The 12,771-nt window shown below is 39.7% G+C and overlaps 1 protein-coding gene across 1 annotated transcript in view; it reads right to left on the bottom strand.

Annotated features, from left to right (window-relative positions):
- Nucleotides 1-12,771, bottom strand: part of ddx10 (DEAD (Asp-Glu-Ala-Asp) box polypeptide 10) — a 344,596-nt gene that overhangs the window by 133,497 nt on the left and 198,328 nt on the right. The window contains exon 16 of the mRNA XM_068033715.1: nucleotides 1,076-1,126. Coding sequence (XP_067889816.1) covers nucleotides 1,076-1,126 — 51 coding nt within the window. The remainder of the gene's footprint in view (nucleotides 1-1,075; nucleotides 1,127-12,771) is intronic.

Raw genomic sequence — 12,771 nt, forward strand, 5'->3', positions numbered from 1 at the left:
GTTCCCGTCCAAGTCACACACCATCCTGACCTGGAACTATATCGCTGTTCCTTCACTGTCGCTGGGTCAAAATCCTGGAACTCCCTTCCTAACAGCACTGTGGGTGTATCTACACCCCAAGGACTGCAGCGGTTCAAGAAGGCAGCTCACCACCACCTTCTCAAGGGCAATTAGGGATGGGCAATAAATGCTGGCCTAGCCAGCGATGCCCACATCCCATGAACAAGTAAAAAAAAAATGCATTTTATGAGAATGGAAAGGGAGCTTGCTGGTATCCTATCCTCAATCCTGCAAAGTTTCTGTACACAAACATTTTATCACATGCTCAGTAAAAGTGGCAAAAGCTATTTTAAGGAAGCAAATACTATTCACACCTATAGAAATATAGCATTCCTTATTCTGTCCTTTGCCAGTAACTCCTGTGTGATGCATTTAAAATCCTCACCAACGTTAATCTATGCATATTAGAACTACTTAATTCAACAGGACTCTGCACCAAGTCTCATTTCAAGCCCACCATAAGCTGAAAATTAAAAAAACAAAAAAGTAAAACAGAATTTGCATTCAACGAGTAACAGATCTGCCATGGTAACTCAGAAAAAGATAAATACTACTGAATTCTTCTAAGCAGTGATTGTCATATTAAAATGTTACTGATATACAGTTTGCTAATACATACATCATAAGCTTAATAAAGGCAGCTGGAATTCTAATGTGCTCTTGCAACTGAAGTTACTATTGGAAACCTATAGTTCATTATTTCAATACTTGGAAGTCAAAGCTGTGGAGATGTAATTTATAAAACAAAAAATATTAAAGCTGTTTTTAAAAAAAACAGTAATTGCTCAACAGGCCCATTGCATACATTTAGATGCTAGTAATAAGGCAGTGTTGACAATTCATTTTCATATCAATTCCAGTTCGGATGTTGAATCTGTAGACTTGAACTATGTGTAACAAATTATTAGTAGACTTGTATCTATGATCATTCTGTGTTGCCACAGTGCACTATATTTGAATTCTATACTTTCAGCTTATAGGAATATTGATAATATGGAAAAAGCAAAACATTTACCTCTTTCTTTCTGGTAGCCTTTCTTGCTTCTTTCTCCTTAAGCCTCTTTATCTTAAAACAAAAGAAAAAAACAGATTCTATTAGTTGAATAGAAAACACCTCAAAATACAAAATTAACCAATCATTTACATTCAATTTATTTTTTAGCCAGAAGTAATTTCTGTTTCTTTATAGCCTAAGGTAACAAGCACCAGCTCATATATAATTGTTGCTTTTTGTTATTTTATAAATTCCCCATGAGGTTTGAATGGCGTAGAGTATTAAGACCTTTGGTAACCCTGCCCAAACTAACAGAATAAAAGTCTATTTTGTCTGATTGCTGGAAGCTCCTAAGTAAAATTATTCCTGACAGTCTCAGCCCAGTTCCTACTGGGATTGGGCACAGCACATAAAAATGAAGTGAATTTACCTCTTACAGACACAGTCCAGGAAAGGAGACAAACTTATGCCCTATGCTTATGAAGGTGGGTAAGCCTCTGGGGTCAAACTTAGTGGATGCATTTCCAGCAGGAAATGGATTCATTTCAAGTTTTTATTTTTGTAAATTATTCAAGTTTTAGGAACACAGGAACAGAAGGAAGCCACTTAGCTCCTGAAGCATCTTCCACCATTCAAGGAGACCATGGCCGATCTGCGATTTAGGTCCGTATACCCACCTTTGCTCCATATGCTTTAATATCCTTGGTTAACAGAAATCTATCAAACTCAGACTTCAAAATAACAATTAACTTAGCATCAACTGCTGTCTCCGGAAGGAAGTTCCAAACTCCTACCGACCTTTGTGTGAAGAAGTGTTTCCTAACCTAATCCCTGAAAGGCATGGCTCTAATTTTTAGCTTCTGTCCCCTAAGCCTGAGATTCCCCAACCAGCAGAAATAGTTTTTCTCTATCCAGACTGTCAGTTCTCCTTCACATCTTCAAAACTTCAATCAAATTACCATTTAATTTTCTAACAATTCTAGTTTTTATAATCTCACATCGTAATTTAACCCTTGGAGTTCACTTATTATTCTAGTAACTCTACTCTGCACTCCCTCCAAGTAGAGCTCTTGCTGCCTTTGACATAACTCGTCTCTGCTTATTCTAATCTACATAGAAGCTAAAATCCCCATTAAAACTATGCTGCCTTTTCTATATGCTTGTCTAATTTCTGCATTAATACATTCTGCCACTTTACAGTTGCTACCATGGGGCCTAAACACAACACTACAGTTCTAAATCCTTCTCTATTCCTTAATTAATTTTTTATTTATTTTAATTTTTTATTTAGAGATACAGCACTACCCATAAAGTCACCGTTGCCTGTTTACCTTGCGTTATATGATCTCTTATCACAGAAGTGATTTCACCCTTAATCAGTAATACTACTCTTCCCCCTCTACCAGGTTCCCTATTCTTCCTGTAGATTTTATAACCTGGAATGTTTAGTTCCAAGTCCTTCTGTCTTGCAGCAATCTATCAGTCATGGTTACCATGTTGTACCCTCCAAGTTGAATTTGCATTGCCAATTCATTCAATTTGTTCCTTATAATCCAATTTAGCATGCTTTTTATGCTAAAGCCCAAAACAAAAGTACTATAGAATCCTCAGGTTACTGACAAAACAGACAGCAACTTATAAGCATTACAATATTTGGATATGTTGTGTTGGTTCTTCCTTGCTCGTTGTTTTATTGCTAGCATCTAACGGACCCAATTTTCCTTGGCCTTGGAAGGTAATAGAATAAACACTATGACAGCAGATAGGTAGATGCCGAAAAAGTTTTTTTAACCTTTATAAGTGAATATGTAAATAGAAAAGCAGAGAGGTTAATGGGAATGTGGAGGAGCAGCTGACCCAGATGAACTCAGAATGATGTGAAACTCAAGAAAGAATAAATTCCAGATATTTTCTCCTTCAGATGGTTCATTTTTATACAAATGTGGAACAAATGGCCGATTTTTATTCACAATCAAATTCAAATGAACCATTTCCCATTTAATGAGAACATATCAATCACAGACATAATTTTCATTAATATTGGATATTATCTTTAAAAAGCTACCATATTTCACTTTATTGTATGTATTGTCTCTCACAGGCTACACAGGCTGCTTCCTCTCTCTTCCCTTTGATCCATATTATCTTAGGAAAGATTACAATGACATCATTCCTTTTATATAGCACACTTATTTATTTCGAGCAAAATTAGAAACCTCTAGTAAAAGCCTTACTGTATTTCGAAGAGTTGTCAGTCAGTGTGTCATACCATTTAAAAGTCCTTAGTCAGGATTGGTTAATCACCTGAGACTGCTTATAATAAATTTCCTGGTTTCCAGCTCTTGCTGCCAAAAGTTCAAAGGGAATTGCTATTTAAAGTGCAATACTTAGCTCTAGCATTTCTATGAAAACTTTATCCTCCTCTTGGCTCTTCATTTACAGCAAATCATGGTCCTTATTAAGTCAATGCCACTTTGAAGCAGTTAATCTCGCCATTAGAAATATCTACTGCTACAGATTCTTCACAAAGTTCTTTGAATAAGCAAACTAAACTTTATCTAGAATCACTGTAGACTAAAAAGTGTGGTAAAAAGTGTGATAAGTGACAAGTAACATTTGCGCCACACAAGTGCCAGGCAATGACCATCTCCAACAAGAGAGAATCTAACCATCTCCCCTAGACATTCAATGGCATTATCATCACTGAATCCCCCAATATCAACATCCTAGGGGCTACCATTGACCAGAAACTGAAATGGACCAGCTATATAAATACTGTGGCTACGAGAGCAGGTCAGAGGCTAGGAATCCTGAGGCGGGTAACTCACTTCCTGACTCCCCAAAGCCTGTCCACCATCTACAAGGCACAAGTCAGGAGTGTGATGGAATACTCTCAACTTGCCTGGATGGGTGCAGCTCCAACAACACGCAAGAAGCTCGACACCATCCAGGACAAAGCAGCCTGCTTGATTGGCACCCCCTCTACAAACATTCACTCCCTCCACCACTGACGCACAGTGGCAGCAGTGTGTACCATCTACAACATACAATGCAGCAATGCACCAAGGCTCCTTAGACAGCACCTTCCAAACCCGCGACCTCTACCAACTAGAAGGACAAGGGCAGCAAATGCATGGTAACACCACCACCTGCAAGTTCCCCTCCATGTCACACACCGCCCTGACTTGGAACTATATCGCCGTTCCTTCACTGTCACTGGGTCAACATCCTGGAACTCCCTTCTTAACAGCACTGTGGGTGTACCTACCTCACATGGGCTGCAGCGGTTCAAGAAGGCAGTTCACCACCACCTTCTCAAGGGCAATTCGGGATGGGCAATAAATGCTGGCCTAGCCAGCGATGCCCACATCCCATGAATGAATAAAAAATCAAAAAAATAAAATCTAGCAGCTTTATTTACAAATTTGTTTCTCAAAGCAATCATTTCAAAAAAAATAAATGGTGCAAAATCTCCAAAATGTCTGACATCAACCTGTAAATAAAGGTTTTGGCAATTGGCCTCGTGTGTTTATCTTGCAACTCTGCTATACAGTGCTGCACTATGAGGGAAATGTGCATTTCTGAGATATACAGCCAATGCTATTTACCCAACTGATAGTCCTGTCCATCATGCAGGCAGTTATAATTTCAATCTTTTTATTGATGCAATTTTCAAGAGTTTTAAGTTGACTATGGATTAGAAACCTCCTGTTGTTGCCTTGCTTAAAGAGTAATGAAATAAAGCTAGCTGTGACTGAGTTGGGTTCAAGCCCCACCTCAGAGACCTGAGCAGATATTCTAGGCTAACACCTCAGTGTAGTACTGAAGGAGTGGCTCACTCGCAGAGGTGTCATCCTTTGGATAAGAAGTGTGCCCTCTTGGGTGGAAGTTAGAGATCTCATAGCATTATTTTGAAAAAAAGCAGGGGAGTTCCACCCCCCCATACAGGCCATTATTTATCCCTCCACCACAGCACTGAAACAGATTATTTGGTCATTATCCCATCCGTGTTTGTGGGACCTTGCATGATTTAGCTGCTGCGCTTCCCTACGTAACAAGAGTGATTACACTTCAAAAATACTTCATTAGCTGTAAAGTACTTTGGGACATCCTGAGGTCATGAAAGGCGTGATATAAATGCTACTTTTTTCTTTCTAGAACAATTTTTTGTCACTTTGAACTGCATGTGTAAAATATTGATGGACTGTGTGCAAACAAAAGGAAAGAGGCAGAATGACGTCAAAAGGAGGTCAATGCTAACACAGACTGAGCTTAAATTGGCGAGATCAAGCAGGTAAATAGCAAAAAAATGGTTTTGGAGTTAGTACTGAGAAGCAGTACCACTGTTCGAAATACGATATATGCGAGATGCTTGTATTACATAATTTAAAATAGCATACATGCGCACAAAGGTTCAAGTGAGTAATTTAAAGAGGTGACCTGCATGAATATTAATTGCAGCTTGGTAACTGAATGTCTGAGCTAAGGTTCAATGAGGAGGCCAGAGATAAAGAACCATAAGCAAAATCCTTAAAACTTACAATTCTTCACAGTCACCTGTCATGTGCAATTTGTCTATTCCATGTGACAGTGATATTAATCAAACATGAAACTTTCTATTCCAACACCAAAGTGGAATCAATTTCAGGTCCTACACTTTAAAGCAGCAGGACACAAATAATGACTGCTTCCAGCATCAGACACGTCATTCAAGTAATCTGCTCAGCTGTGAGTTTCAACAACCAACTACAGCATTTTTAATCAAATGGTTCTGCTGGAAAGTTTAATTTAAAATCTACTATATACTCATTTTATTCCAGGGATAAGCCCTCGATGTACTCATTTAGAAATCTGGAGACCATGCAATCTCAGTGATATCTTCCTATAACTGCTTCAGATTCACAGTTTGGTCCAAGATATGAATTGAACCATGAAGCCTGCTACATTGTTACAAATTATTCCTCCCTATTCCGTTGAGAAACCGGTCAAGTATGAACAATTTTCAGCTACAAAGTGATTCATTACCAAAGCATTTTGGTGCATTTTCTACACAAGTAGGAGAAATGTGTAGCTGAATTTTATGTCCCCGCCGCCAAATCGCGGAGCCACTGCGATCCTAAGCGCAGTGGCTCATTTAAATAGCCAGGGCGTCAACCCAGCCCCCACCCCGATCATGTAGACGGGATGGGCTGTCCATCCCTGGCAATGGCGCCAGTTGCCTGTGCGCGCACACTGACGCCATTTTTGAAGGGCTGTTAGCCCTACTGGCATATTTAAAGACAGATTTAATTAAATAAATACATTTATTTTGCCCCTCCCCCACCCCAATAACAATTAAATTAATTATTTGTCTTTCCCCTCCAAAACACTTCCCTTTACCATCTGACCTTCCCCCCCACAAACTTTAAACTACAACCTTTCCCACCATCCCCTACACCCATGACATTAATTTGACCCCATCCCCCACCCCACTCCGCACTGATAAACTTACCTCCCCCTCCAGCCCAGTGTGGTACCTCGTTTCCCCAGACGGGGATCCGAAGGCACGGGAGTGCCAGCCACCAGGCCAAAGATCGTATCAGGCCATCTGGAGGTGACTTAAGTTTATTTAAATTAATTATTCATTGATTTGCATATTAAAATTGTGGTCCCATCGCCCAGCGGCGGGAAGGCCACCATGGTGCCTCACTGCCAACGGGCAGATCAGGCCGGGCCCTTCCGGCATCAAGGTCCATGGCGCGCCTCATCCGGAGCCATCTTCAGCAACAACCCCCCCTCCCCCCGCCCCGCGGGGACAACAAAATCTAGCCCGTGATTTCCCATCCTTTCAGTTTCATATAATTGCAGGCTATTTTAAAACTCAAGCCTTATGGCTTTGCGACTAGATTAAGCTCTTAATGATAGGAATATATCGTAAATTTCCATTTTGCTCGCTTACTTAAAAAAATGATGGCCTTCCAACAAAATTGCACTGACTTTGATATCAATAATAACTTGCATTTATATAGCGCCTTTAATGTAATAAAACATCCCAGGCACTTCACAGGAGTGTTATCAAACAAAATTTAACAGCAAGCCACACGAGTAGATACTAGGAAAGGTGACCAAAAGCTTTATCAAAGAGGTAAGTTTTAAGAAGCTTCGTAAAGGAGGTGAGGGAGGTGGAGAAGTTTGGGGATGAAATTCCAGAGCTTAGGGTCTAGGCAACTGTAGGCATCCACAGCCCTGTAAGTTACAGTGCCTTAACTACATATCCAAATTTTTTTTTTTTTTTTATACCATGAGGGTTTCTGCATCTACCATTCTGTCAGGCAGTGAGTTACAGACTCTCACCATCCTCTGGGTGAAAAAGAAATCTGAATTCCTCTCCAACACTACTACTAATTATTTTAAATCTATGCCCCTGGTTATTGAGCTCGGCTAAGGGAAATAGATCTTTCCTATCCACTCTATCTAGGCCACTCATAGATTTATACACCTCCATTAAGTCTCCCCCCAGCCTCCTCTGTTCCAAAGAAACTAACCTCTGCCTATCCAAACTTTCCACATTGCTAAAATTCTCCATTCCTGGCAACTTTCTCGTAAATCTCCTCTGTAACATCTCTAGTGTGATCACATTCTTCCTATCATATGCTGACCAGAACTGCACAAAGTACTCTAGCTGTGGTCTAACTACTGTTTCATAATGTTCTAGCATAACCTCCTTGCTCTTTTATTTTCTGCCTCAGATAATAAAGAAAAATATCCCATATGCCTTCTTAACCACCTTACCAACTTGTCCTGCTACCTTCAGGGATCTATGGACATGCACTTCAAGGTCACTTTGTTCTTCTACACTTCAATATCCTACCATTTATTATTTATTCATTTGTCTTGTTTTCCCTCCGCAAATGCATCACCTCACACTTCTCCAGTTAGAATTCCATTTGCCACTTTTCTGCCGACCAGGTCAGTCTACCGATATCTTCCTGCAGCCTACAGCATTCCTCCTCACTGCCAATCACACAATCAATTTTGTATCCTCTGCAAACTTAATAATCATTCCCCTTACATTTAAGTCTAAATCATTAATATATACCACAAACATCAAGGAACCTCATACTGAGCCCTGCAGAACCCACTGGAAACAGTCTTCCAGTCACAAAAGAACACTGCCATTTCCTTTTGCTTCCTGCCACTGAGTCAATTTTGGATCTAACTTGCCATTTGCTCTTACTTTTCTGACCAGGCTGCCAAGTAGGACCTGGTCAAAAGCCTGGTTAAAATCCATGTAAACTACGCAAATGCACGCCTCTCATCGACCCTCCTTATTACCGCCACAAAAAATTCAATCAAGTTAGTCAGACACGACCTTCCCTTAACAAATCCATGCTGATTGTCCTCGATCAATCCATGCCTTTCTAGATGATGATTTATATTTTTTTCCAACATCCAAGGTTAGGCTAACATCTGTAATTACTCAGACTATCCCTTTCTCCCTTTTCAAACAATGGTACAACGTTACCCGTCCTCCAGCACCATGTCTGCAGCCAGAGAGGATTGGACAATGATGGTCAGAGCCTCTGCTATTTCCATCGTTGCTTCTCTTAGCAGCCTTGGATACATATCATCCAGGCCTGGCAATTTATCCACTTTCAAAGATGCTAAATCCCTTAATATTTTCTTTCTCACTATGTTTACACCATCCAATATTTCACACTCCTTCTCCTTAACTACATTTGCATCAGCCCCCTCTTTTGTGAAAACAGATGTAGAGTATTCATTAAGAACCATGCCCATGTCTTCTGCCTCCACACACAAGTTACCTTTTTGGTCTCTTATCGGCCCTACTCTTTCCTTAGTTATCCTCTTGCTCTTTGTATTTATAAAACATCTTTGGGGTTTCCTTGATTTTATTTGCCAATATTTTTTCATGCCCTCTCTTTGCTTTTATAATTTTCTTTTAATTTAATTCCTGCACTTTCTATACTCCTCTCAGCTTTCTGCAATATTGAGCTCTCATTATCTAACATAAACTTACCTTTTTTCCTTATCCTACCCTGTATGCTGTTTGACATCCAACCAGGTCCAGATTTGGGAGTTCCACCTTTTTCTCATCTGGGAACATATTTTTTCCAAACCCTCTTTATCTCCTCCTCAAATACCTCCCATTGCTCTAACACGGATTTATCTTCAAGTAGGTGTTTCCGGACAATTTTTGCCAAACCACATCTCAGTTTAGTAAAATTGGCCTTTCACCAATATACTACTTTTACTCTTGGTCTATCTTTGTCCATTTCCATAACTATGCTTACTCTAACTGAATTACGATCACTACAACCGAATTCCTCCCCCACTACTAACCCCACCACCTGCCCAGCTTCATTCCCTAAAACTATATCCAGAACTGCCCTTTTTCTTGTTAGGTTTGCTACATACTTGCAAAAAACATTCCCCTGAATGCATCTCAAAAATTATACACTCTCTATACCTTTTACACTCATTTTATCCCATTTATTAGGCTAGTTGAAATGTCCTACTATTACCTTATTGTTTCTGCACTTCCCAGCAATTTGCCTACATATTTGCTCTTCTACCTCCTTCTGACTCCTAGGGGGACTATAGTATACACTTGAGTCTCAGGTAAGTGTTGCTAAAGTACAGATCGGACAAGATCTCATTTACTGTCAGAACAGGTTTAAGGGACTCAGTGGCCTACTCCTAATCCTATGTATTCACGGCAAATGAATCAAACACTCTTCGCGTATACCAATACTCTCATAGTCAATATACACTTCCAGTGGAGCATCAACCCCCCAGTTCTTCTACAGAACTTCTTGTCTCTAACTCCTCAACAGAGTGGGTAGCCAGTGGGCTCATTTTCTATTGGGATGCGAGACATTCCTGTTGTATTTCATCTCCCTGAGGTCATTCAATATATTCTACAAGATATATTTTCCTTAAAAGTGTCTCTGTTTTTCTCCCAGCATGCATTTAGATCAGTGAATTTTCTGTTTCTCAAGGGAATTCACAGGTCATAAGTGTTCATCATTGTGTTGATGATTGCACCTGAGGCATCAATTTTGTGGTGGCATTCAGTCTCAGTTTCACATCAAAATATCTATCCCTACAGCTTCATTTGCAACAGTCTGGGCCTTCTGAAAACTGCACCTGGGAAATGGTCTCTGAAAAAAGATCCAAGTCAAGATATACAAATGTTGAAATCTGCTACAGACACAGAACAATGTAGAAAATGAAGTGACCAGACATGCAACTGATCAACAGAACGACAGATGAAGTGACAAATCTCGAGTTGGAAATAAAATACATTCTAAAACCAAAAGGTCAAACACTTAGCAAAAGCAGAGATATGGGAAGAAAAATGGAAATTCTAAATTTAATTATCACAAATTCATGTGTAGAGAGATTTATTTCAGTGGTGAAGAGTTTCTTTCTTTCTTTTCTTTTGGGCCTCCTTATCTCGAGAGACAATGGATACGCGCCTGGAGGTGGTCAGTGGTTTGTGAAGCAGCGCCTGGAGTGGCTATAAAGGCCAATTCTGGAGTGACAGGCTCTTCCACAGGTGCTGCAGAGAAATTTGTTTGTTGGGGCTGTTGCACAGTTGGCTGAAGAGTAGTGCTGCCCTAATGCAGTGACAAAGACAAGTGCTACCAAAAGTGAGAAAATAGTGGAGGTTCCAGTACAATGAAAGTGGAAAAGGCAGTTGTCCCAGGGAATTCTATCTTCTTTGAATAAGCTATTCATTAGTATATGGTAGCCAAATGATGTTTATAGATGGAGCATGGGATGATAGGAAAAAGACAGCAGAGATTTTGTAACAACAACTGCAAATAATTTAGCTGAAAATTCAGGTCTGATATTAGGAAATTCTTCTTCACAAATACTGATCAGCATTCTCAGAGTAGTGGAGGTATAAACCCATCGATGTTGCAGTAGAGGCACTTCAGGGTACTTCTGGGTGGGTAAATAGAGATGAACCAAATGGCTTCTCATCCATAATTAGCCCAGGATTGAAATGAAAAAAAAAGCTTTAAACCTAAAGCAACAGCAATGTGGAGGGAAAGGGACAATTCTGATACATTTATTATTTAAGTGCCAAAATTCCAAATTTCTAGGCCATTGAAAAGCTTAATTTTTACCTATGTCTATGCACTTTAAAGAATCTAGTGATGGCCTGTAAATCCAGTACCTAGGAGTTTTGTTAACCCTCACTAATTACTGGAACCTCCTGTAAATTCTTCATTGTGTAGAAATTGAGATTGCAGCACTAAAACCTGCTAAAGTCCTTAATGAGTTAGAACATGAAAAGTATTGAAGTGATGGATAATAAAAAATATGCTAAATACCGAATATGCCCAATTTATTTATTTATTTTTATTTATTTAGAGATACAGCACTGAAACAGGCCCTTCGGCCCACCGAGTCTGTGCTGACCATCAACCACCCATTTATACTAATCCTACATTAATCCCATTACCTTCTCACATCCCCACAATTCTCCTACCACCTACCTACACTAGAAGCAATTTACAATGGCCAATTTACCTATCAACCTGCAAGTATTTGGCTGTGGGAGGAAACTGGAGCACCCGGCGGAAACCCACATGGTCACAGGGGGAACTTGCAAATTCCTCACAGGCAGCACCCAGAACTGAACCCTGGTCGCTGGAGCTATGAGGCTGCAGTGCTAACCACTGCGCCACTATGCTGACGATCTAAGATGCAGTAAATTCTACACATTATACTGATTTGCCTTCCCATAAACATAGAGAAATTTGCCAAAATATTTCCGAATAGTCCAAAAACTGAAGGGATCCACTATATTTGTCGATCTATTGATAAACTTAGTAATTGTCACATTGAAATAAATCCTTCCGAATTAGTCCATATTTAGATTGTAGGTGAACAAATATGCTGAATTTGGTCACCAGTCATCAACTATTTCCATACCAAACCTGTTTTGCACATATTGCAAATAAGTTGCATTCTGTCTTTAACTATTGCTCTCAAAAGTTTAAAATAAGCTTTTGTATAAAGATTTAACAAAAACAAAACTTTTGCCTTATACTTAAAGATCGAGAGCATTTTTGTCAAACAAGATTAAAACACCTCCTATATCTGAGATTTTTACTTTCAAAGCAAATACCACCATGATATAATTAAATCCGCTTTAGTTGATTTTAGATGAAGTTGATTAACTAGAAATCTAATTCTGAGCAACAATTGCAGATTATACTTTAAAGTCCTGTACCTCAAGGAAAGTTATTGCACAAGGAGAGAGTCAACTGTCTAGCAGCCCCGACAACCAATTTTATCTGCAGCGCCTGTGGAAGAGTCTGTCACTCTAGAATTGGCCTTTATAGCCACTCCAGGTGCTGCTTCACAAACCATTGACCACCTCCAGGCGCTTACCCATTGTCTCTCGAGACAAGGAGGCCAAAGAGAAGAGAAGAGAGAGATGTTTATTGTGCTTTTCTGCCAATGAATCTTCTGTAAATTTTGTTGTTTGATTCCACTCCCTGATGAGACGGTGCTGCGTCTATTAATTTAACTCCATAGATCACTGAAGGCGACAGTACAGGTAGACAGGTGGTTAGGAAGGCATATGGGATACTTGCCTTTATTAGCCGAGGCAATGAATACAAAAGCAAGGTAGTTATGTTGGAGCTGTATAAAACACTAGTTAGGCCACAGCTGGAGTACTGTGTACAGTTCTG

This window comes from Heterodontus francisci, chromosome 6, assembly GCF_036365525.1.
Source record: "Heterodontus francisci isolate sHetFra1 chromosome 6, sHetFra1.hap1, whole genome shotgun sequence".
Classification (NCBI taxonomy): Eukaryota; Metazoa; Chordata; class Chondrichthyes; order Heterodontiformes; family Heterodontidae; genus Heterodontus; species Heterodontus francisci.